At 40.9% G+C, this 27,095-nt stretch overlaps 1 protein-coding gene across 5 annotated transcripts in view; it reads right to left on the reverse strand.

The window, feature by feature from the left end:
* LOC101174943 (disks large homolog 5) overlaps window positions 1–27,095 on the reverse strand; it is a 39,031-nt gene that overhangs the window by 10,867 nt on the left and 1,069 nt on the right. For 3 of the 5 annotated variants that reach the window (XM_023963099.1, XM_023963101.1, XM_023963098.1), the window contains exons 2-18: window positions 14,640–14,708; window positions 12,867–13,041; window positions 12,335–12,478; window positions 10,791–10,974; window positions 9,788–10,047; window positions 9,311–9,623; window positions 8,441–8,671; window positions 7,544–7,728; window positions 6,885–7,010; window positions 5,461–5,593; window positions 5,228–5,355; window positions 4,979–5,154; window positions 4,776–4,879; window positions 3,763–3,855; window positions 1,024–2,070; window positions 626–746; window positions 393–537 (exon numbers count right to left, since the gene is read on the reverse strand). In XM_023963099.1, coding sequence (XP_023818867.1) covers window positions 393–537; window positions 626–746; window positions 1,024–2,070; window positions 3,763–3,855; window positions 4,776–4,879; window positions 4,979–5,154; window positions 5,228–5,355; window positions 5,461–5,593; window positions 6,885–7,010; window positions 7,544–7,728; window positions 8,441–8,671; window positions 9,311–9,623; window positions 9,788–10,047; window positions 10,791–10,974; window positions 12,335–12,478; window positions 12,867–13,041; window positions 14,640–14,708 — 3,634 coding nt within the window. The remainder of the gene's footprint in view (window positions 1–392; window positions 538–625; window positions 747–1,023; window positions 2,071–3,762; window positions 3,856–4,775; window positions 4,880–4,978; window positions 5,155–5,227; window positions 5,356–5,460; window positions 5,594–6,884; window positions 7,011–7,543; window positions 7,729–8,440; window positions 8,672–9,310; window positions 9,624–9,787; window positions 10,048–10,790; window positions 10,975–12,334; window positions 12,479–12,866; window positions 13,042–14,639; window positions 14,709–27,095) is intronic. The other 2 variants (XM_023963102.1, XM_023963100.1) reach the window with 1 other exon arrangement.

Here is a 27,095-nt window from a genome sequence, read left to right on the forward strand (position 1 = left end):
GATTGGATTCTGTGATCTAATCTGATTTCAGATTCCTTCTGTCCCTTTTGAACAACCCATTTTCAAGATTTGATCCAATCCGATCACCAAAATCCGATTAGTTTACCTTTGAACAACTGGCCCAAAAAGTTTAAAGAAAAACAGTCTTATTTTCTGTAATGCAAATATATATATATAACTCAATCTTAATTTAAGAAAACCCGTTTAAGTGACCACAATGTTTTTCTCAAAATAAGAATTGCCTTATTGTCAGATTTTTTTGTGCTTATTTAAATACCTTTTTTTTTTATTCGAAGAATTTTTGACTTATTTCTAGGGGGCCTATTTTTGCAGTAATTATATTTCCTTGTAGTGATTTTAAAAGACTGTAAATGTGGGCAAAGGTTGGTAACCTGGTGTGACTGTGCTGGTGACAGATCTGAGACGCCACAGACGGACAGTTGCTGGTGTAAACGCGATGGCTGCGAACGGTGTACACCGGATTCCTCATCACAGCAGTCACTGCAGGACAAGGGGACAGTCCCCGGTGGGCCGAATCTGACGAGACAAAGTCAAACATCCAGGTGAAGACCAGCTAGACTACATGACGGTAACGAGAGTGTGTGGGTATGTTAATGAAGCTTACTGGGAGGTAAGGTGCCATTGTAAGCTGTGGGCACAAAGGCCACACTGTGTCTATGAGAGCGGCCCGGGGAGGAACGCAGCATGTCCCTGGGTTCTGGTGAATGCTCGTCATTCGAGTAGCTCTGTCATAAATCAAAGACACAAAATTCTAATTTTCCCAGCTGAGCCAGAGCAAAACACCAAGGGAGAGCTCTCCACCATTTGTTGGATGTACTAGAATGAAAATACACATCAATCTCACAGCAGTAAAACAAATGTTGGTCCCTAATGTGGGTCTGGAGAGATTTGGTCAAAAAAAGAAAACAGACAAACTCCTGAAATGAGCTGGATATGATGTTTTTGTTGTGATCACAGACACATGAACTAAAGAAGATTTACAGAGGTGCTGAATGAACTCACTTGAAAAGTGGGAAGAGTTATGGTTTGGGGAGTCATCCTACGCCGAAGGGCTGGAGCAGATTTAGGACGAGGCCTCTTCACCTCTGGCTCCTCCCCTCTGGTCCGCCCGATGTCTTCATCACATGACTTTCGTGAAGTCAGGACCTTGCCTTCCAAGAAGTAGTGGTTTCCGTTGCGGTCTCGTTCCCGCTCACTTCTCTCCCTGTCTCCCGCGGCCACAGGGATGACCGCCTCCCCCTTGCCATCTGAGGTGATGGTGCAGTCGGAGGCGGAGCTGCTTTGATGTTTGTGTTTGAATTTGAAGGAGTCGCTGCGGGTGGGAGGGGTTGGAGGTGTTGGTGTCGCAGTGGATGAAGAGGACAAAGACTCGGTCTTGGACGACTGAGAAGAGTGTGAGGCTGCAGCTGCAGCAACGGCAGAAATCTGATTGGCCGCCATGTACTCCATCTTAGACGAAGGAGTTTCAGGCCGCTTGAAAGTGTCTGGATCGAAGATGGACTTTCTCTGCTTGGGGGATTTATAGATGGAAAGTTGGGTGGCTGTTGTGATGGGACTGGAGTTATCGGGAGCAACCGACATGCCTCCCACCATCATTTTAGGCCAAGTGCCCCCACTGTGCTTCTTTTCCAGAGCTGTCTCCATAGTGAGGCACTCAGAGGGAGAGACGGGCTCAAATGGCAAAGATGAAGGTCCTTTTGTGTATGGACAGCACTCCTGGAAAGCACTGGGCCCATAACGACCAGATCCCAAGTCAGACATTGGCCGAAGGCCAGTGGCGTGAAGGGAACCCGTGGAAAAGGGTTTGTTCGTGTCGCCGTACATATTTTCAGATTCCGCTCTGACCTTCCTCCTCTCCCCTGACATGCTACTTGTGCTCGCACTTCCAAGGTCAGGGCAGAAGATGTCGGTCTGGGTGGAACTGTTGTGTTTGAGATTGCGGCTGTTCCTGGAGTGTATCTCTGACAGGTGGATGCGCCCATTGGACTTATCGCATGATTCTCGCAGACTCTCATAGATGTTCTGTCCCGATGTGCTGTGAGGGAAAAACTGTGGAGACACACACAAAGGAATCAGCCACAACAAGACAACTTCAAGCTTTCTAATGAGGAGACATGGCACCAACAGAGACAACATCAAACAAATCCTCAGCTGAAGCTCACCTGTTGTGCAGGACATTCCTCTGCATGCTCTGCACAAATGCTTTTAAATGTTTAAGCATAAAGAAGTTCAGAGAATAGCTGTATTTACATGGGCAAACGTAATCGGAAAGAACGCCTGATCGGAAGAAAAATGGGTCATGTAAACACGCCGTTCGGAATAGTCTGCCCCGATCAGACTCATTCTGATCAAAATTTATTTCCGATCGAGATAGGTGGGTTATGCCGATTGTTTATCCGATCGTTGTTCATGTAAACGGTTCAATCCTATTGCGTGTAACTACTGCTCTGGTTTACGTCACGGATAGACGGTGCGGTGCTTCAGAGAAAGCTTTGGAGCTCAAACAGGACCGACCGGCTGCTCTGCGGAGGCCCGGTGCAAAAGCGCCGCTCTGCTCTCTTACACTCCTCACAAGGGGGGTGCCGGGGAGGAGCGCTTCGTGCCCCATGACGTCTGGACCCTGCGCGGTCCGGGCTCGGGTGCCGGTGGACCGAGCGAACTGTGTCTCTGAGCAGAGCAGGCCAGGTTTGTAACTTGTGTTTGGGGAGGGTGCTTTGTTACGTGTCTGTTTGTTGTTTTGTTATGTCTGGGAGACTTCGGACTGTGATCCGTCCTGCCGCTCTGGGTTAGCGGCTGCTGGACTCAGGCAAACTGTGGGTCCGACCAGAGCTCGGACTTCCAGCTCACACAGCGGCTTTGGGGCGGTGTGTGAGCTTTTCAAAGCAGAAATGTCGCTCAGTCCTTAGAAACTGTTCAAACAATCATGTGGATCTGTGTTTCCAGTCGTGTCCCGACAAAATAAAGGCTGAAGTTATTCCCACATATTTACGTGCAGCCAGGATGCAGATTGCGGCATTTCCAGCATGGATTTTATGTTCATCAAACAAGGCTAATGTTGTTACCGCGTGTTAGCCTCATAACCCTGGCTTCTTCTGGCTCCGTTCTTCCACAAAAAAGCAGTGACCATATGGAATAAAAATAAAATGATGAGCGAACAGGCGCTTCATTCTATTCACAACATTAATAAATTCACGTTTGGGAGATCGTCTCGTATATTACCGAGCTGCTGCATAAAAGTATATGGCAGCAACGTTTGTTTACAACGGGACTCATTTCCTCTTCCGGTATTTTCAACACTACTGCTTAAGCCCAAATGATTTATTCCGACCAAAAGTGTGACCCATGTGAACGTTCGTTCTAATCAGAAAAAGGTTTTCTGTGCCCATGTCTTCTTTCTCTTTCGGCTTTTCCCATCAGGGGTCGCCACAGCGAATCATCGTTTTCCACCTCACTCTATCATGAACATCTTCTACCCTAACATTAGCCAACTTCATGTCCTCTGTTAAGACATCCATATCTCTCCTCTTTGGCCGTCCTCTTGCCCCCCTGCCAGGCAGCTCCATCTCCAACATCCTTCTACCAATATATCCACTATCCTTCCTCTGAACATGTCCAAACCGGGCTCAGTCTGGCTTCTCTGACTTTCTGTGCCCGTGTACACGGTTGAATTTTAATTCGACCATTGATCCGATCAAGATATTTTGCCCATGTAACCGCGGCTACTGAGAAATGTTGACTCACCTTCATGAGAGAAAGGCTCAGAGAGTCCCTACAGCTCCTCAACAGAGCCTCACACTCCGTCACAGACTTGTTATCCAGAGCAATTCCATTTATCTGTTGAGAAGAGACACCTGAAAAAAGGGCTGATGGTTCAACGTAGAGGCAACCATGTTGGTCTCCTTTGATTTCCTTCTAATGGGACTGTATACTCATTTCAACTAGCAGCGAGGGACAAGAGATGCAGATTTAGAACATCTTTCAATGTTTGGTACAGTTAGAATGAGAAACAATATCAATGAGAACAATAACTTCAAAAATGTCTAAAATGTTAACCAGACAAACTTTTAGTCACTTTACTGTGACTGAAAGTACAAATTAAATAAAACCCTTTTCTTTAAAACCAAAAACAGAACCAGGAAGGACAGTTAAAGTCTTAAATTTGTATCCGTCTGCTTTCAACGTTTTTTAATAAAATGTTGAAGGATCATAAGGCTGATAAAAAAACATCAGATTCAAGGCATAGTGAAAATATATCATAACTATTAATAAGACTTTCTACTTATTATTATTAAAGTTGATCAAAGCCAGCTATTTGGCCATGTTCACACTAGTATAACTGCTGGAAAATATCGAACATCTGTGGGAAGAGAATTTAAAGGTAAAATGGACAATTAGGGGTTTCATTTTTACTATGAGGAAAACATAGTTTGACTACTTCCAAAAATTAGTAAAGCAGATTTGGCTTTCCCACCACTATCCTCAGATGTGGAATTAGAGTTCTATTTTTGACATTTATCCTTTCTCATTCCTGAAGTGGGTATTCTGCAGATGTGCTTAGAGACAGCTTTACCTGGAGCAGAAGATTTAGTAAGTAGAAAAAGAAAAACTACTACGTTAACTTTAAACACCTAAAACCCAAACCCACCTCATCTGGATTTGGAGGATGGATACTGGCAGGGATCAAACTTGGGATTAAAGACCCAAGGAAACTTGAGCAAAGCACAGAAAAGTCAGACCGCTTAAAAATAACTCACTGCAATAAGTCGATCTCCGACAGTAAGCGAACCCTCCTTGGCTGCAGGACTCCCCTGAACAATGGCGGCAACAAACACCCCGCTTTCCAGACCAATTCCACTGTCTGAGACGCAGAAAACAAAGGGAATGAAGACAAAAGCAGAAGGCAACAAACGCCAAAAAGTAGTAAGAATCTAGCCTATACTAGTATATACTAGAATACCTTTATGTCCAATAAGATTGATGTGAACAGGGGTGACCAGGCGTCCTCCAAGAGACTTCCTTCTTCGTACCACCATGTTGATCAGTCCTCCTCCATTAAGGACAGCCTTTACCACCTGCTTCCTGTCCTTATTTGTCAAGTCAATGTCATTAATCTTCAACAACCAATCGTTAACCCTGAAATCAAAAGGAAAAGAACATTTCAATAGACTTAACTGAACTTTCAATCGCTCATACTGGTGACTCGTACCTTAACCTTCCATCTGCTACACTTCCTTTGTCCACCCTTGTAACAAATATTCCACAATCTCCTGGTAAATATGGATCATTTACCCCCTCAGCGATGTCAAACCCAAGTGCCTTCAAATCCATGTCATCCTGTCATCATTCGATAGATATGGAAAAACGTATTATAAAGGTGCGCTTCTTTGATCAAATGTTGGTATAGGTGTATGAGCACATCACTGAAAGCCTTGTTCTTACTCTGCCCTTCTCAAACTCCACCACCTCCGTCTCCCACTCCATGGAGTCTGTGTCTATGGCAGAGTCGTGAGAGCTGTGGGCCATCAGCTGACAGAACCGGGCCTCTTTCTCCAGCTGGGTCTCCATTTTCTCCCTAAAAAGGAAGACATCGTATACAGATTAACAGGTCAGTCGTCGGATGATGGATGGCCAAGAAAAAAAAAACAAATCTTACTTAAAAGGTACATAACAAAAATATATATGTTCAACAGTTTTAGGAAGACCTTTCTCAAAATGCCGCCATCACATGGACTGGAAACCAAATTCAACTTTAAAGGAGAACTAAAAAGAAAAGGTTCTTTGTCAGTAGGATATATAGCATCCCACTGAGACCTGCCTTGAGGGTGGTGATGACATTAAAACCCCACTGGTGTTGTGTTCATCATGGAGAAAAGAGGAGGAAACTCAAGCAGCTAAACAAAGAACATCTTACTAACCACAGACATAACGGAAAGAAAAAACGTAAAAGCAGAAAGCGATGGCTAAACTGGGTATAATAAAGACGAGCAAACAACTAGTTTAGTTACGTCGTGTTAGAATCGAAGTGACTATTCACATTTGATTATGGTGGGGTTACAGTTAGGGTTAAAATACGTGAGGGCAATACAGCAATGTGTGTGAATTTACAACAGTTTTTCCCCTTGGTCGCATAAAAATATGTGCGAACAACATCGACATTTGAGAATAAAAGACTTTGCTCTGTGTAAAATCAAACTTTTAAATGCAAATGGTTTATGCAGACTTTGGCCAGCAGGGGGTTCTTTCACGTGCAATGCTACCTTCACATTGGCCTTAATCCCATCCAATGAAAAGTTAAATGAACAGCGAAGGCTTTTGGGTTCAAAACTCGCGTTCACGAATGGCTACGAGATGTCCGCTTTTGGGCTCTACATACAGAACGCGCAACCATTTAATTTAACGCGCATTGAGAGTTAAATCAGTTAAAATTCAACCAATTAGGGACTCAGATATGGATGGCATCCCTTTTATTTCATTAGAAGTGCCAACCGTTTGAAAATTGATTATGGAGGAGAAATTAATAATTGCTTTTGTGCCAGGTTGGAATTATATGACTTAAAGCCTTTCATTTATCAGAATAGAGCTGTGAAAGAAAAAGACTGTTTCCACATTCACAATATTTGCACCACTTCCAACTATGTGCTAGTATGCTAAAAGCGCATTCAAGCACATGCGTGTAGCACATTCTTGAACATGCATTACGCCTTGTGTGGTAAGTTAAAGATTAAATGTTTGAAAATTACCCAAACAGTTATGCTTTCTAGGAATCTAGGTGAGGGGAGATGTTGCCTGAAAAATAACCAGGCTCTGAATCACATATAAACAAAAAGTAAAGCAAAACTTTGTAAATTACAAAAGCATCTCACTTTAGCTCTTTCAGCTCTCTTATTGCATCGTTTTTCTGCTTCCTCATGTCATCCAAGTTACGCAGAGCGTCGGCCAGATCGCTGACTGCCCGGTCCCTTTCTCGCCGTAAGTTATCACACAGAGTCCTGTGAGACGAGGGGGGAAACAGATGGTAAAACAGAGCAACGTGTTTCTTTGAAATCCTCATTACCAGCCTCATTAATATGGTCTGGGTGAACACTCAATTCTGATTGGCTGCTGGGTGTGCATTGAAAAGTGATTATGCACACCTAAAAAAGAAGTTCCGGGCACATAGGCTAAATGTTTTATATCACTGCGCTGGCTTCTTTAAAACAAACTTTTGCTTCATCATCTGGACAAAAACAAGCGGTAAGAGGTGAACTTTCTCTCTGAACTGATGCTTTATCGTGACGATCAGCATATGTATGACTTTCCTTTGCTGCTGCAATCGAGGTCGGCGGTTGGTTAAGCAGCACAACGTAACCAACACTCTAAACTCAAATCTAAACTGAAAAACAAAAAACAAGAATAAAGTATACTAAAAAATGTTTTTTAGAAGCAACAGTCCTCCGCGAAGGTTCAGGCTTCCATGGCGTGCATTCATTTCTGATCATTTCTGACTTCGTCTGCCATTATCTCTTACTTAAAACACACTTGCCTTATGCTTTCCCTCTCTGCCACTATTTTGTCCCGCTCCTGGAAGGCCCAGTCCCTTCGACATTTGGCCACCTCAGCCTCCTGAGTAGCCTCCTTCAGTTCCTGAGACATGGCTTCATATTGTTTCCTCAGCATCTCGATCTCCTTATTGGCTCGTTCCATGTCCAAGGTGGCGGAGTCTTGTTTCTAAGAATGTTTACATGATTGAGATTTTACTTAGAAGTTCAACAGCAAATGTGGATACTTACCAAGAAATGCAGAAGGAAGGGAAAAGGAGGCTGTTTATTGAGCAGACAGGAAATAGCCGTGTGTCAACATGCCGACCCATACAACACAATTTACACAAGAACTTCTCATTAGAGTTTGATCAACTCCTGCCACTTCAGACTTTACTCATAACAGTATTTTAACCAAACGCTGCTCATCAGAAACTTTTTCTCTTCTTATAAGACACTTTTATCCATAAAACATCCTCAGTGATAACTTTGGTTTGGCAGGTGAAGATAAAGATCTTTGTGAGGAGGATGAAGAGCAGTGATGAGGTTTCTGTCGGATTTTTACAAGTGCTTTTCAAATGTAAAAAAATAAAATAAAATGTTGTGGCGATTGGGACGTTTAGTGGCCAAATAAATCCGAGTTAGCCTCAATCTGTCGCTGTCATCAATCACAAAAATAAGTTGGACTAACGTCAAAAGTAGTTCTTTAAAGATTAAGGTCACGCCTTTCTCTCTTTAACACAAGATGTATGACATTTAGAAGACACGTATAAGTGCTTGGGTAATAATCTTGTCTGATTTACAGGCCGTCCCACAGATAAGAAATGAGAAGCAGAATAGGAGATTGAAAAGATATGAGCAGATGCTTTCAGGGCTTTGGGAGTTGAACAGTGTGTAGTTACTTGTCTGGCTTGGTAGTATTCTCGGAGCAGCTGATCCCTTTGAATAATGGCCTCGGTTCTCTCTTTGCGGGCCACGTCCCTCTCCTCCCGAACCGTCTCGATGTCCTTGCAGGCCTGACTCAGCTCTTTTTGGGCTTCCGCTTTGTCCTTCACTTCATGACAGTACTTCTCCAAAAGCTCGTTTCTCTCACAGATGGCCCGGTCACGGTCCACCAGTGAGGAGTTCAGCTCCTGTCCCGGAAGAAACGCAAGGGGAAGGGAGGAATTACCGGTAAAATTATGTAAGGAATGGAAACATCCATGAGGTTCAATGTCAGGTGATATGACACAAATAGCAGCGCAATCTATACATTTTTTTCTTTAGAAGGAAGCATCTGCTGGTTTCAGACTTCTCAGAGTGGAAAAGTAATGTAATCCGCAGTTAGAAGGAAATCATTTCAAGGTGATCCTTGACCCAAGTCAGAATAGAAAGTTAATAATAATAATAAATAACCAATGACTTTATTAACTATTATCACCAGAGTTATGAGTTTCAGAATTCCTGACTGTTTGGCTGAAACTACATCGTTCTAACTTTCCCCAAATAATCCCACCTATACATTTCATTTAGATTAAATCAAAAAAGTAAACTAATTTTCTCAGAAAGTATACTTTTAAGAGACAATCTAATCCCTTTACTAAGAGAACAAACAGACAGATCCTCCAGCAACACATTCTCAAAAAAGAAATGTGACTTAAAGCTTTGTGTTTGTCCTGTTCTCTCCTCAGCATCTCCCTGGTCCAGCTCCCTCTGTTAGATGTCTTTACTGTAATAATGTTGAAAGTTAACAGCATCAAATGATGCTGGTCACATTCCAAAAAATGAGATACCTGTCTGAGTGCCTCCAACTCTTCACTCGCCACAACTCGCTCAGAAGAAGTGTTTTTCAGTCGGGCCTCTGCTGCCTCCAGTTCAGTCTGCAGCTTATCCAGCTCCTTGATAACCTGGTCCCTCTCGCTCATGATGAGGCGATACTCGTTGAACACAGAATCCCGCTCATCCTTGTACTTCTCGCAGTCCTTGGCCGCTTTGAGCTGTAAATTCTTGTAGCGCGTCACTTCTGACTGTAGTCGTTCCATTTCCCTCTGCAGCTCTTTGTTCTGAGCCGACAACTTGTTTAGCTCCTGCTGAACCGAGTCAAACCTTAAAAAGACAAAAGTTTAAGTTTTCTTTCTTAAAATATGAAACTTTCTCCATTCTTGTGGATTCAAGCCATAATGCATGACAGAAAATGATAAGTGTCCTTATGTTTTAAGCATGAGACATTCAGGCCAGTTGTTGATGAGGAGTTTGGCGTTTTTCCTCACCTCCTCATTGAGGTAGAGTACTGCTGTTGGTAATGCATGGCTGAGTCTCTCTGCTTCAGTAAAGCATCCATCTGTTTCTGCAGCCGCCGGTTCTCTTCCTCCGCCTGTTCCAAGCGACTCAGGTCCGTGTTGTGGTTAGCCACTTTCTCGCTGTAGCGCTTGCTCAGGGCGTCGTACTCCTTCTTTACACCTTCAAGCTTGTCCATAGCTGTGTCATAAAGCTTATTTAACACCTCTGATGATCCATTCTCTCTCATTACCTGGAGAAGACAACACACTTTATGGCACACCAATAATGTTTGAACCACATTTATATGGCAGCTTGTACCTGCTGTACCAAATCTTACCAGCAGATGGCATTGCTGCACAGAAAGGAATAATGAGCTATGTTAAAGGTTAGGCTTTATCGTGCAAGTTTTTAAAACCTGCATATATTATAAAGCCCTGTGACCCGCACTGACTAATTTCTGTCCAGTAGCTGCCCTTCAGAGTGGCCTCATTAATTCTTATTTAGAGCCGCTCTGATCCTGAGCTCCTGCTGATGCAGTCTTCCCAATTCCTGGGACAGCTGCTATGACCTGAGGGTAGCCTTGACCAGGGCTCGACAACACAAACTTCACAGACACTGATCATACAGCTATGCAGAGAAGGTCACTTTACCCAAGCCAAGCTCTTTCTTCTTTGGCTGCCCTTTAAGAAAAATGCTCAGTGTGCATTTGCCTCTGCTTTGCTCGACTGTGCTTATAGCTACTGTAGCGTCCCCTGGGGTGCTGTGTGAAACTGTCATCCTCAGTAAAACCATACATGGGACAGCCCCTTGTGTCACCCGGTGTAAAGTATTTACAGCTCAGACATAACACTTGATAGCATTCCAGATGAAGACTCTTCAGCAAATCGGACGTCTTACTATGGAGAAATCGTTTTTTTCTTTGTACATACCAGTACATTAGTGTGGAACGACGAGTCGACAATGACACCGCAGTCTGAGGGGGAGAAGCTGTACCTGCTGTTGCTGCAGCTGAAGGTCTGCCAGCTCTTTTTGGTCTTGGCTGTGCAGTCGTTTCAGCTCCTCGCAGCTCTGCTTTAGGTGGTTATGCTCTCGGACCAGCTGGGCATTGTCCCTCTTAAGTGTTTCCATCTCCTCTTTCAGCTGCGTCTGATCACCCAACACACGGCTGTGCAGCATGCTAGGAGGAAAAACGCACATATGAAAAGGCATAAAAAAAACAACAAACCGGAAAAGATGAAACCCATAATTGCAGGAAGCATAAAGAATGTGACCCCGAAAGGGATAAACGGGTTTAGAAGATGGATAAATTAATGATTTTTAGCCCTTTTAGCACTTTTATAGTTTCTAATGTGTTTTTATGCGTGTGTGTGTTTCATGATTGTCAGCCATTTCACTTTTAAATTTCCACAGGGATTATTAAAGACCCTATCTATCTATCCATCCATCCATCCATCTATCCATTTCAAGGGTCTAAAGATTTCAGACAAACTGATTTTTGAAGGAAATTAATTCTAATACTGAAAGAAAAAAATATCACATTCCTGATTAAAGTTTCATCTGTGAAAATCATTTAGGAAAACAGAAACGAAAAACCCCTGACCATTATATTGCCCACTTACTTAGATGACAGCTTTAAAATCCCACTTCAATCATCTTTTGATCAACTGTATTCTAAAAGCGTTCCCAGTGGTCTTCCTTATGATTATGCCGATTTTAGCCTAAATCAAAAAAACAGTCTTTATCTCTAGGACATGGTCTCTGTAGAAAGGCACTAGTTTATTAGTAATTGACCTCTGAGTTAGCTAGCTTACAGCCCCTCACACCCCAAACCTAACATTACAGGTGCAACAAAAAGGGTGAGCAACATTGGAACTATCCAGTCATACAGTTTTGAGCCAGTTCAGGTGAAGAAAACAAAGACAAACATGGATACATGGGAATGGAGAGGCGCAGGGAACTTGTGGTCCGCCGATTGTAGTTTAATTCCCAACTACTAGCTTTTTCAACTGAGGTTTTTTCATCTGCTATTTGATTCACGACTATTTGAATAAAGAAATACTCAGAAATACAATTTTAAGCTTAATTTTCTTCATCCATGTCCTCCACCCTGAGAAAAATGCTACAAGAACATGTTAAAAACACCAAAAACATGGAGTGGGTCTTTAAAATACAAACATTTCCCTAGTTTTTCCATAAATATGGGCCTCAGTATCAAAGCTTTCAGAAAAAAGAAAAGTTTTAATCCCATTCCATTTTGTTGCCTTGGTTTTTAAACGATCCTGGGATTTTGTGACACTGACTCTCCTTAAAGGTAAACAGTAAAACAGAATCTTTCTTTTAATAAAGCCGACAGCAGCAGCATATCTGCAGACATTTCACAGTGTAGGTGCAGGAGAACACAAGATATTATAAGTTAAAGAGTTAACATAAACTGCTCATTGGTAGCTTGAGAAACTGAAGCTGCACACCAACCATTACTTAAGCAAATAAAACAAATACATAATGAATGACAACAAAAGTCAGTCTGGTAGTCTTACTGATAAAAGTCCGCCTCCTTCACAGCCTCCTCGCACCGCTTCAGAGTTTTGGTATGCTGGTTCTGCAGAGACTGCAGGTCTGCCATCGCCCTCATGCACTGACTCTTCAGACGCTCATAGTCATGGCTGGCTTTGGAATTTGGCCTTAAGGAGAAAAAAGAAGCAAGAAATCAAAACTCTGTTCAGCATTGGCTGATTAAAAATAAAATAAAAAGACCTTCTCCTTGTGGGAGAAAATTCATATAATGAGAACACAATGACAAAATATTTAACAAAGAATGTAAAAAATGAAAGCACCTCTTTATAATCATTTTAGACATTGAAATGTGATGAGAGCACATTTAGGTCTACTACTCTAAGAGTAATGAATAAAACTAGAAGCAGATCATCCTTTAAGGTCTCAGTGACAACTGCAAGTTTGAAGGAGAAATTACAACCAAGCTTTATGCTGCCTTTATGGGAGGGTGCCAGCGTTCAAATTAAAATAGCAGTAACAATAGGAACGGCGAAGAACCCGAGCCAAGATTTGCACCTGCAGTCATCAAAGGTGGTCCCGGGCGATGCCAAAGCCAGGCGCTTCCGAAGCTCATCTCGCTCCCTGGTTACCTGGCGGAGCTGCAGTATGATGGTGTCCAGGCTGTCAACTGGGTGTCGGTTGTCGTTTGTGGCGGGCGGAGGCGAAGCAGCTTCACCATTAACAGGTGAACCTGCAGGAGTGAGCACAAATAGACATAAAAATGTTTGTGTTTTTTTTTCTTCATGCATTTTTTTTCTATCTTAAAAGCGTACAATCAAAGCATTTGAGTGCATTTGGTCCATTCCACATTTTACAGGCAAAGACATTCAAACTAAAGTGGTTAAAATGTCATAATTTTAGGACATTTCATTCAGAAAATATTGAACCAAGATATCAAATCAGTGTATAAAAAATAAAATCCATTATTCAATAAGAAAATGTATGCTCGGTATGGGGCTTACAGCAGTCAGATATATCTGCAGGTCATTATTTAAATGTCATCTTAGCATTATTGATTTAGACATAAATACTGTAGATTTTAATCTTTAATTATTATTTTTTTATTTTATTTTATTATTATTATTTGTTGTGCATCTCCTTTAATTTGAAACTTTAGAATATAACTCCACCAGGGCTGGTGTCACTGCCAAAATAATAAATCAATTTCACTCGGTTAAAGTCACAATTACAATTAATACCTGATTAATTGGGATTGAATTCAATTTATATTTAGGATTTCCTTCAAATAATTAACAAACTGTCTTCACATAACAGTACACTAAATGAATGTGAAGCTTTCCATTCTTAAAGAAAATAGGAATTTCTACATAAAAACTATCTGAAGCTATTTAATTGCATGAAAATGAGCTGCTTTAAAGAAAAATCACATCACTAATGTTATTTATTAAGAGAATACAATGACAAAATCATTATTTAAATTTTTTGTGCATTATTTTAAGTCTCAACTATGTTGTTCTTTTCAGGAAAAACATTCTCTGGACACAATTCAAACAAACCACACACATTCATTTTTGGTAGATAAATTTTAAAAATAAACGCAATGCAACCAGAAGAGATGATTTTTCTGCTGTTAAGATAACATATTGGTAGGAAAAAGAATTTTGCTTTTTGAAATCATGTTAATAGACACTTGGATTTAAAAACGACAACAACAAAAAAAACACAATTTAAACTATTAAGACTTCTATTTTTAAAATGATTTTGTAGTAACAGCTTTTTTCCCTCTATTGGCCATACATCACTGATACATAAATATTTACATGGAAATGAAACATGGCAAAAATACAGCATTCATATTCATTTGTGATACTTATTTAATAACAGTAATCTGCTGTTAAAGAATGTGAGAATTAAACCCTTTTTGTTTTTTATCAGTAATAGTTTGCCAAACAGGCGAGTTATCCTGAACCATCGTTGTAAATTCACGTTCGGGGTGGTTTTCCACAAAAGAACATCCAAGACAGGAAATTTGGGGATTATGTGCATCTTAGAGTCAACATTTGGACCTTTTAGAGGTTTATGTAACACAGCTGAGTCATCTGGCCCTTTGTCAAAAGTAAGGAAAGGCAAACATGGCAAACCTGGGTAAAGAATGGGGGGGGGCACACTGCAGAGTTACACTGAGAGGGTTCAAAAAGAAACGAGTGGACTTCTTGACCTCTTTATCTCAGAAAGCAGCAGTGGACTTTACTTCAGCCCTCCTTGTGTTTGGAGTCTGACCACTCTGACAGAGCGCAATTTCAACAAGCATTTTCATTCAAAACATACCAACACTACTGAGAGAGCTGCTGCTTTCCGAGTCAGACGGCATAGTGGAGAGAACGCTGTATGTGGAACCTGCCAAGAAACAAAGACCACAAAACAGAGAAACAGTCAGAAATGCAGCAATGGAAGAATGGATCCAAGGCCGTAAATCTCAGTCGTGCAGGAAAAAAAAAAAAAAAAAAAAAATCAATATTAAACAGATGCATGATTTAGATTTTAAATCTCATCTTCAACACCCTAAAGTGGCTCTATATTATTACTCTAGAGTATTGTTGTCATTAGACCTCCCCTCTCTCATTCTGCAGTCTCCCCATCTTTGATGTAGGGTCCCGTATGTTTCTGCTAACCGGGCAGAATGTCACGGCTAAAATGGGTTTTCCAATTTCTTTTTTGTATGTGGAGATGATAAAAAAACAGGAAGACACAAAATATCGCTCTCCATATGAGCGTCAGTACACGCCGTTAAACTGAGGGATATTTTACAGCCGCTGCCGTAACCCGTAGGAAAAGGCTGTAGCCCCCTATAGAGCAGAGGACTTATGCTCAAAAGGGAAGCATTAACACATCTGACGACACTAAACTGACCCGTGGTCTTCTACATCCATTCCTACAGTAGGATGCACCTGATCGCCAGTTTTAGTAGTAGTTTAGTAGTTTAGGAGCAAATCTTTGTGTAGCGTGTCTTGAGCTGCAAACATCTTGAGTTTGTGTGGCGTACTCTGTGAGAGCTACTGCTTTGTGTAGGTGCTCCACTTGGGATAAATGCTTGTTTAGGAAAAGTTTTATTTTGGCCAGGGGCGTGTTACGGCTGTGGCCGTCTTTACTTTTGTTCTTTTTGTTCTGTGTATTTTTTTTCTATCAGACTGGGACTTTGCTGTTTTTGTGGATCTTTAGCCGCGGTTACATGGGCAGAATAACTTGATCGGATCAATGGTCGGGTTAAAATTCACCCGTGCACATGGGATCAGAAAACCTTTTTCCGATTAGAAGAAACGTTCACATGGGTCACACTTTCGGTCGGAATGAATCAGTTGGGCATGCGCAGTAGTGTCGAAAATATCGCAAGGAAAATGTGTCCAGTTGTAAACAAACCTTTGCTGTCACATATATTTATGCAGCAGCTTGGTAAAAGAGGCGATCTTCCAAACGTGCTTTTATTAATGTTATGAATATTATGAAGTGCCTGTTCGCTCATCATTTTATATTTAATCCGTGTGGTCAGTGCTTTTTTTGTCGAAGAAAAATCCAGGACCTGCGGGAAACGCTGCAATCTGCAGCTTGGCTGCACGTAAATGTCTGGGAATAACATCAGCCTTTATTTTGTCGGGGCACAACTTTAAACGTAACAAAGCAACCTCCCCTCAAACACATTAATAAATCCAGCTGCTCTGCTCAGAGAGGTTGACTCGGTCCACTGGCACCGGAACCCGAACGCAGAGCTCGGGTGCCGGGTCCAGACGTCAGTGGACACGCATCCCCCCGGCATCTCTCTCGTGAGGGGTGTAAGAGAGGGGAGAGCCATCGGGGCGAGAGCGGGGCGAGAGCGGAGCGGCGCTTTACGCGGGGCCTCCGCAGAGCAGCTGGTCGGTCCCGTATGCGCTCCAAAGCTTTCTCTCAGCGAAACACCATCTATGCGTGACGTAAACCAGAGCAGTAGTGACACACGATCGGAATGACCTGCTCCACGATCGGATAAACGATCGGTATCACCCACCCATCTCGATCGGAAAGAAATTCTGATCCGAACGAGTCTGACTGGGGCAGAGTATTCCGAATGGCGGGTTTACATGATGCATTTTCTTTCCGATCAGACGTTCTTTCCGATTACTTTTGCCCATGTAAACGCGGCTTTTGTGTGTCTGTCTGATTACTTTCAGGTGTGGTGCTGAGAAGGCGTGGCTCCCACTGGACCCAAACTGATGGCAGCAGCCTTAAAAGCACCATGTGGACCCCCAGCCTGTGAGAAGGGAGCTTTCTTCACATTTTCTGTAGTTTGTGTCACATTTTGTAGTTTTTGTGATTTTGTGAATCCGAGTAGTCTTTTGTTTGTCGTAGTGATGTCTAAATGAAGCTGTAGGGGTGAACTGCCATTTTCTTTCACATATGTTTTCTCCTGTCTATGTTAGTCTAGGGAGGTTAGTGTTTTGTCATTGATTTCCTTTTTTTTCATTCACAGGTAAGATTTCAGTTAGGTGGGTTTTGTTATTAATTTAAAGTTGAGAAAAACATTACTTTTATGTTATGCTCTAGGTCCCCCTTGACCAGGGGTGGGCAAACTACGGCCCGCGGGCTGGATCTGGCCCGCCTCCATGTTTGGTCCGGCCCACTGAACATCAGAGACCCATGTTTTTGATTTTTTTATCTGGCCATACAATCAAGACGTGGCATTTTATTCCCCCCCTTCTGCAGTCTGTGTCCTGATCCGAAACCATCTAAAATGTCTCATCTTGTTCATCTTTCCTGGTTTAGCTCATTCTTTTAGAGCGATCATGCTGCCTTTTTTAAACAGCGCGCCCTGTTCTGTGTCCTGATTGGCTGGAGACCCTGTCAATCAATCTCCTCAGTCCGTGCCGTGTCTCCTGTACAGAAACGCGGGGCTCTTCAGATCTATAGAAATCTGTGATCGACGATCAGATCTCAGTTTTCATTCTAAGATCCTGGACCTAATTGCTAGGAAGGTTGGAGAATTTCAACAAGAGAAAAGGATGAAAATGTTCACGTCTGTCTGAGAAAAGTGTATTTATGCAGTGAGGAGTTTTGATGCCATAAAAAACGCATGGAATCATTCTCCGTGGATTTCACTGATCACGGTTATTTTTAGAATAAAACTCCTGCAATAAATGAGGCAACTCAGATATATGATTAGCTGCAGCAGAAGACACAGAAATGTGTTTTTTCTATTATTACTGGATGAGAAACAGAGGTGCAGGACACAGCTGCTCAGTTTTAGCACAAACTGTTAGATGAGTGATGAGCTGCAGTCCTCAAAGTGTTTATTAGGATTATGACGGGAGAGGATCCAATATTTTTTTTTTTTAATGTAATCAGTATATTTTTTTCTGAATTTTTGTCTTTGAAAATCATGGTGTTATTTGGTCATTGCTTTATTCATAAATAGTGTTATTTATTTTATTAATAGGATCATGAATGAATGAAACTTTATTCATATAGCACTTTACAACTCCTTGAAGGTACCAAAGAGCTTCACAATAAAAAAAAATATCTAAAATGGGGAAAAAAGTTTAAACTAAAAATTCTAGAATATTCTGTTTTAGAATCTAATTTTCAATCCAAATGTTTTCATCTACATTTCATGTTATATAATTCTCACTCCATGTATCTGCTCGTGGTCCGGCCTTTCTATCCAATTTTAGAACCCAATGTTGCCCACCCCTGCCCTAGACAATAAAAGGGGCATAACATGTACTTGCCCCGACCCCATCTTTTATTCTGACTGGGTTCTTCTGAAATTATGTTTCAGATTCCATAATTTTTAAAACGATCCCCTTAAACACACAATCAATCCAAACCAATAAGAATGAATCACAGTTTAACCGATTGAGAAACAGCTATATGCAAAAGTCTGTCAGTGCTTCCAGGAAGCTTCAGGAAATAAAATGACAGATTATTCATCTGCTCCATGTAGAAAGGGGATTTCTAGTAATCTGAGTTTTTTTTATCTATATATAAAGACCTCTCTCTATGCTCAAATGTATGAAAAGATATGCAAAATGTAATGCAAGCATTGGTATGTATAAAACAAAAGAAAAATTTGCAGAAAAAGATGGATTTGATTCCACGTATTCCCCATCAGTAGAAATGTTTCCCACTGTAAAACAATCATTATTTCTCTGCAGTAAATACAGTGATGCATAAAGCTTTGATATAATTCTATTCAAGTGTTCAAACCCAAAACCTAGCATGTGACTGACATGGTTTCAGAGGAACATAAAACGTATTTTTAAAAGACCTCTAGACAATTAATTCTGAGACAATTAAACTATAGAAAAACAAAACATTAGATCTACCTAAGGGCACAAGGTTCATGATATCAAATGCCTTAAACTGATGGGTTTCAATCAACCTTTTTCATTTATACCATTTGTTGATATTAATCCTCCTCAGTCCCACTCTCTAAAATAGGGAAAACGTATTAAATAAATATCTCAAAACATGCGATTTGGAACACAAAACCATATATTAAATTAAAATTCCAGTAATCTAACACTGTTGTGAGTGGACATGAAGACCTTTTGATTTCAGCAGCCTTTTAGTTAAATGTGGGTTTAATGCAGGTGACATTTTATGATCTTCTACAATTTATTTATTGTTTTATCCTGTTTTCATGCAGCTTTTAACCTGTGTTGTTAAACACTCTCATTCTTACTGTAAAAAGAGCAATATAAAAAACGTACTTCCTTAAAGGAACTCACCAATTGTCAATAACTCACAATCTGGTTCGACCTGAAGGACAAAAATGTGCATAAATGTGCACAGATTTCTATAAGTGCCAAGGGTTCATTAGTTGGGTCCATCAGCATGTGAATGCAGTATGGACCGCCTGTCAGATACACACTAGCTATCCAGTAGTCAATGCAGAGTCAGCAGCAACATACGTTGTATCATTGATACCTATTAGCACCAAGCACAATCTATAAGTTTGGTCAATAGCTAATGTGTTCTGTGCCTCTATAAAACCGACGCCCTTCAGGGGAGAACAGATAAGGTGGTTCACAATGGAAAAATCCAGCAGAGGTTCCACCTCTGACCTCCAGCCAGAAAACGCACGCGAATCAGAGAAATCCTCACATCTGCTGGAAGCTCTTCACAGAACACATCTCCAGTCTTTAATGGAGAGTGAAACCAATTCATCAAATGTAATATCACAGCGAAGGCCCTAAAGCAATGCTAACAAAGGCCTGTTGCTGTGATCTAAATAGGTCAGGGGAGTGCTCGCCACTCCAGAGGCTCCACATCCCCCCACTCCTCCGTCTGTTTTCCTTCACAATCAAGCCGAGTGCTAAGCTACAGTTGCTTCAAACAACCAGATTATGTTCTCCGCCACATTAACCAAGATGACACATGTTGCCATGGAGAAACGGAATGAGATAAAAGGTGAATTCTGCAGTGAGGGAGAAAAAGATGAATCCTTGCAGTTAGGAAGCTGGTAGAGAAAAGGCTCAATAAAATCACTTCTACCTTTGAGGGATCCGTAATTCAGATTTATGATTTTATATATTAGAAAAATAAGAGTCCCCAAACATAAAACACTGAATTTGTGCAGCTGCTTTAACACATTGACTGGTCTTAAGACTATACCTGAAAGATTTGACCTTTTCCATGTATCGCCTTTTTACAGAGCAACTTGGCACAGCATCATCTTTACAGATCTACAGCAATTCTCCATTCAGTAGTCAGCCACTTTTCATTAACAGAGATTAACAGTAATTACATAGGTCACATATACAAAGTTCAATATGTCCTTCAGCCCGCTCGCCGTCAGCGTCCTCAGCTTCACAACCTTTTCCACTACAGAACGGCTTCTTTTATGGTGTGCTAAAGTGAGGCTGAGGGATGTGTCAGCATTGAGCTAGAGAGCAGAAAGAATATCTTCCAGCAGTATTGTGGGGCTTTAAATCCAAGCTCTCCACATGTGGATGACATCATTTAAACAGGAGGTGTCTCGGTTGCAAAAATCCTGTCACAACTATGGGTTCTTATTCTCCAACGCTGAGCAGTAAACCAACGGAATGCTTTCAGCTTTCTTTCATCCCTGTGACCTGTATTTGCTACTAGGCAAAACTGACGGGTTTAATCTTAATTCTGTAATGCCACATCCTAAAGACATTTACATTTACCAACTGTATTGAGATTCCACAAACAATATTTTTAGTTATGCAAAAACCAGACAGTAAAATGAGATGCTGTTGAACTGTTGAGACATCCTTAGGCAAGTTAAACTCGCTGCATCTGTCTCAATAATGTGCATTTAGTACTATTTTCTATTTTTGCTGTTGGGTTGCTTTATCTAGAACACGTGACACTAGGGCTGAGTTTATAAAATCGATTAATCAATCGATTAATCAATCCGAGCGTAATAGATAAATAATTGATCCATAAAAGTAGAGCTAGATCTTCTATGCCTTTCCTTTTCCGGTGACCTAACACATAACAGCAGTAAAACTAAAGTCCGCTAGCTTGATGCTAACATATAATGGAATTTCCCATAGGACGGCTAGTGCTAACGCTTGGTCGACCTAAACATACATTGCTGACTAAATGAACAGCTTTATATTTTTACAGGCATGAATTTTCCAAACCCTTAAGGAGACTTTTAAAGCACTGTTTTTTGCTCAAATCTTCTGGAATAAAGTGCAATATTATAGCACGAGCTCCACCTAGTGGCCAAACTGACACGCCCTCCGGGAAAGACGGAACATAATGATTGTTAACAGTCTCATAGGTTTACTATTTCACTAGTAAATTTTACAGTATGTGAAGTGTATCAGATTAATATAAATATCTTTAAAACATATATAGATTATTAATGTATTTCTATACAAATATGTCTAAATGTATGTATGAATATGTATGCATGTCTAAACCAACACACGTGGAAATTATTGGTAATACCCAACCCTACATTAAACGTGCCATCATTTGCTCATATATGCACCACGTATACTCCAGGAATGAAGGCAAGTTGTGGGGTTTCTGCAGAGGTAAGGACACAACTGAGCAGGATTCTGGGCATTAAGCCAGCAAAGCTTACTGCCAGTGTAAATCAAAGATCATCTGATTCTTGGAGTCTGCACATAAAACAAAGACATTTAACATAAGGAATCAATGAGCCAGGATTACTCCACCATAAGCTAGAGACCCGACTAACAGCTCTGTGTTCATCTCATCCAAGTCAGACCAATTCACCTTTACACAAACCGAGCCGTGTCTGACCTTTAGCATTTTTCAAAATAAGATCTTCTGTACTATTGACTAAACCCCAATGTGTACCTCAGAGATAAGCCTTATTTTGATTTATGAAAGCAATCTGGTAAATGTTGGGTCACGTCTGTCCATCCTGATGTCAGAGGGACTCAGCTGCAACCAAAAGCCCGACAGTGCTTATCGGCCCAACCTTTTCTCTTTGTGCAATGAGGACGTGTTTAGCACTGATTATTTCCTTTTGAACTATTTTTCTATGTCCAGAGAAGGTTTAGTAAAAAAATAGTTTTTTTTAAAAGTCTGATTTCTTACAAGTCACTGATGCAAACACTGTAAAAAGCTGCCACTTTAAAGAATTGTGTAGTAAGAGAAAGTCATTCAGAAACCACTCATTGCATGAAGCGATAATTAAAAGATTATGGAGCAAGTGTGTTTTTTTAAAGGTCACCAAAAAAGAGGAAGTGGTAAATATATGTAAATGTAATTTAATTTTTGAAATTCTAAATACTAAAAAAAATATTTTTTTTACCAAAATTCCATGAGCTAGAATTAAAAAAAGGCGTGAAAAAAAACACACAAGATACATACATAAGATCAGAGACCTAGTGGCAACCACTTTGTTTAAAACTAAACTCATTTTCAAAATATTAAAGTGATAACGTTAAAAAAATGAAAATAAATAAATGGCAAACCTCTGGTTAATCTATGAAGTTACTTTTAAAGTAGATTTTTATTAAAAAACAAAAATGTGGATTTTAGGGTTTTTAATGCCATTACACTGACACCAACATAAAATAAAGGAATGTAAATCAGCCTTTTAGAAAAGATGCAGATTTTAACAGCAGCACTAGTAAACTAATGTGAAAAATTGCTCATTTCTGGTCGTGTTAGTGAAAACATCTTCTCACAGCAACTTACTTAAAACTTCCTTTGAATATGTGCTCCATCAACCTCTATAGTTCTTTTGCTTTATTTTCCAAATTAAAGTTGAGAATAAATTTGGTGTCCAGCAAATAATGTAGGATCTGCTAAATCAGTGAATACATTTATGGAAATTAATTTATAAAATGACTTACCGGAGTACCTGAATTCAAAAATACAAGGTTACCGGGGGTTCTGTACTTTTTTTTTCCTTTAACATGCCCAGTAAGTCATTTTATTAATGTCATTTTTTATTACAATCATTTTATTTAGTGGAGCTGGGTTTAAAAAATCTATCATAAAAAAGGGGAATCAATTACTCAAATTGAAATTCACTTGAAAAATGTTATATCAATGGATCAAAACCATGCAATAAACTTTCCTTTGAATCCATTTCTGGGATTTGTCAGGCTGAAAGATGACTTTTCTGTTACAATTCATCTTCATTCAGTTTGGGGAAAAAAAGGCTTTTTAGTCGTTTTTTTCAGAACAAAATTGATTTATTGTTAGATATATTGAAATCGATCAAATTTGGTCAAAAAAGTTCAACAAAATATTTGGCATACTGGAAGTGATCCCATGCTCTAAAATGTCTTTAACATGAACAAACGCAGGTTTAATGTATATTCATTGTAGACCGTGTCTCAGCCACACAGACGACGAGCTGCTCCTCGTTCAATGGCACAGACTTATGGTGGAGACTGTAACCTCCTGTGCTGCATTTCCCATTCTAATGTGTGATAGTCTTTCAACAAGTGTTTGACCCTTCAAAGTATCATCTGTACATTTAAAAGAAGGCTGACTGGCCTTAAGAAGGACTGATTGCGTTGTTCGACCTGTGCAGACATAAATGGTTTTGAAATGAAAGGTTGGGTTACTGGAGAGGTAAATTTGGTAGTGTGGTGGAATTTTTACATACCTTCATATGACTGAAGGACATTTAAATTTTCCTTTACAGTGAAGTGCAGTGAAGGGTTAAATACGGTGATAAAGTGCCGTTATTGTTCTCTCGACTGTGGGTAAGAAAAACCTAAAGGGGCGACAAATTCATTTAATGCTTCCCTTCCATCTTTATAGACACAGAAAATGTGTTTTTGGTGCTTTTACATGTTCTTGTGGTCTTTTTTTCATGGAGGAAAATAAATTTATAATCATGAGGAAAATAAACATAAATCTGCGTTTTTGAGTCTTTTTTTAAATCGTAAGTCAAGAGCGGACGAAAAAATGCTGTTGGAAGAAGATTGTAGTTATGTACAAACTACAATGGGCAGGTCACAACCTCCCTGCTCTACTCCATTCTGATGCATCCACTCGCAAACAAATAGATCCATGTATGTCTTTGTTTTCCTCACCGCAGCAGACATCTGGCTGGATAGCTCCGATATTGTTCGCCATTTTGGCTGCACTGCTAATGTTAACTTGGGGATGTGCGGGGCTGTAAGCCACAGAGTGTAAACAAAGGGATGATGGGAAATGAGCACTGGCTTACACCGCACCAACAGTTCAGCCCACATTTCAGAGGTGAATTTCTAATGAACTCCTGTGGCTCTGCAAAAACTATGTCTAAGAAAACGACAGTTTTTTTTGGTTTTGGCTAAAAACAGCATAATCATAAAAGATCACTGGGAGCGCTTTTACAATAGATCAATAGATGATCGGAGTGGACATTAAAAACAAAAACGAAGTCAGATATAAAATAGAAAAAGGGTATGTGGAAACATAATGGGGGGACGAGGTGAGCGACTTTTACTGAATGACTGACACTGACAGGACAAAGAAGTGACTTAAAGAAGCCAAGATGGAGCACCTAGGTCCTAACTATGTCTGCGAGACCACTGTGGTTTATGGAACGGGACAGAAACTCATTGACAGAGAGGAGAGCACCCCCTCCAACAACACATAAACACTGGCCAATGTCCTAGGCTGCAATACACAGAGCAAGCTGCTGACTCTGCACTTTGGGCCTGCTCAACTCCTCAACAAAAGGCCTGTTGTCTGCCTTTCCTCTTACTCCCCGCTTTCTATTACCCTTCTCTTGTCTTTCTGGTGCATCTCTAACAGACGGAATCAGTTGAGGAATTGGAGAAAATTGTCAAACGGAATAGATGGGGAGTCAGAAAAGAGGAAAATAAAGCAAGGAAAGACGACGACAAGAAAAGGAACTGCAAGCAGAAGAAGCAGATTGTGGACGATGCAGAGTGTCAAGGAGAATCGTGCTCCCCTCTCGGAGTGTGTTTAAATCACTGTCATGGACCCTGGAGACCAACTTGGAGGGGGAGGGGTTGTTCAAGGTACATCTCTATTATTCCATTCTGTGGGTTTAACCAAAAAATAAATAAAAACGATGTCCGTGTGGCGTTTGTAGATGACTGCACATGCAAATGCGTGAAATCAACCCATGCAAATGAAAGCATGCAAATGTTTTGCTATTTTATATCAAATGTTCTTATAAGTAACAGTTTTCAAGCGTAAACCAGGCAAAACAAGACAGTTTGCATTCTTGTGCACCAAACTGCAGAATAAGCACTACATTTTATAGAGTCTGAGCTTGGAGCAAAATGAGAATTAATGTGTGAGCTTTTTTTTTTTCTTCCTTTGGAGCGAAAAAGTGTTGTGTTTTGTTTTGTTTTTTTTCCCAGCGCGCCCAATTCCGAATGCGCGAGTGGCTGGCGGTTCAGCTGGCAAAGGAAGCACATCAGACAACAAGAGCGGGCAGGCAGCATGAGGGGGAAGGACAAGCCGAGAGTGGGTTGCTATCAGCAAAACTCATCACACCGATTCCCTCTCTTCACACACAGCCAGCGTCGCGCACTGACACACCACAGCTCGGAGGATTTCATCCCCGTGAGCTGCCTCTACAAGCCTCTTCTGCTGAAGGTTATCAGCCAGCAGCTTGTTTTCAGTCACACTGAAACAATAATCACATCAGCCCAACCGCTGTACTCAAAACAATAAAGAAAACCATTATGGTTTGAAGTAAAAACAGAGGGAGCCAAAAGCTAAGCTAAAAAATATATAAGCAGACTGCAGAGGCATGATAAAGCATGCCTCACAAAGAAAGTTTACACCAAAGAGGGGCAAAGCAGGGCCTAATCCTCTGTTGAATAACCCCAGGCTGACAATCCAGACTCACTACTTGTGCGCACACTCTTCTCCAATACAGGGCAGGTCAACTTTCAGGTCTGTTACGACTCCGTAAACGGGGACGATGTAAAGAGAAATGCTAAATGGTCCAAGAAAGGCCAAAGAACTGCAGCAAAACTTTAACCCACATTGCCAAGTCATGCCAAAGAAATCAATGGGCAAACCGAGCGACCAATTTTGCAGGTAGGAGCAGGTAAAGAACTGCAGGGTGAATGCATCAGCAGCAGCAACACTCAGTACTTTAGTGATCCCGTCAGCAGAACAGCCAGAAACCAACTCAGCACTCCCGGAAAAGTTGTGCCTGCTGGCATTGAACTACTTGGTGAATGAGAGTCATCACGTAATTTCCTTAAACCACAAGGTCAAATCTATAATATAGTCAAAATAGGTGTTTAGTGTGGAAAAAAAAGATCCTCGATTTAGGCCCTTGAAGACCCACTTCACTGCAAATTGTGATTTTGGTATTTTTAACATTTTCTTTAGGCATTTTTCTCAGGATGGAGGAAAAATGCTGTTTAATAAAGCTTGCAGCTGTGACATAAAAGCTACTACGGCAAGCCACAAACTCCCTGCTCCACTACATTATGATGCATCCACTTGTAGACAAATAGATCCACGTTTGTCTTAGTTCTCCTCATCTGACATGGCATCTGGCTCAAAGCTGTACAGCTGGATAGCTTCAGTATTGCTCGCCATTTGTGTTGCATCGTTAATGTTAAGTTGGGGTTGTGAGGCTGTAAATTAGCAGGAGAGAGTGTAAACGGATGACGGGAAGCGGAGCCAGGCATACTCCTCTCCAAGAGTCCCGCCCACAACTCAGAGGTGAATTTCTGATGAACTACCGCCTCTCTGCAGAAACTATGTTCTAGAAAACAAAACAATCAGGGATTTTGGCTACAATCGGCATAATTATAGCAATAGATCAAAAGATGATTGGAGTGGGTCTTAAAGGCACTACACTAACTGAGAGTCATCTACTCTTAAGGGATGCCACAATTCTTGATGGAAAACTGAACCGTATGTTACACAGTTAAACCGAATCATGAGGTAAGTGAATCTTTGAAACAAAGCAAAACAAGATTCTGTTCGGTTTTGTTTTTTTTTACATTTGGTTGACTTCATCTCTACATGAACAGCAACCAAAACCATTTAAGTCAGGGGGATTGTTTCAAGGACAGAGTCAATAATCAATGAGACACCAGTAACAAATTCTGAATGGTTGAGTTGTCTAAATGCACCCCACATATGCAGGATTTCTCCAGAATCCAGAAGATCTTCCGAAGCTTGGCTTCAGCATGCACGCAGGCATGGGTTTATACTGTCCAACATGTCAGCACACCCGTTGTTATGGAAACAAGTCAGGGTACCTTTTGCACAAACCACGTCATACAACTGATTTCAAATGGGGGGCCTGTGATGGGGTTGAATCACCCTGAAATATTGCAGAGATTT

Source organism: Oryzias latipes, chromosome 15, assembly GCF_002234675.1.
Source record: "Oryzias latipes chromosome 15, ASM223467v1".
Lineage (NCBI taxonomy): Eukaryota > Metazoa > Chordata > Actinopteri > Beloniformes > Adrianichthyidae > Oryzias > Oryzias latipes.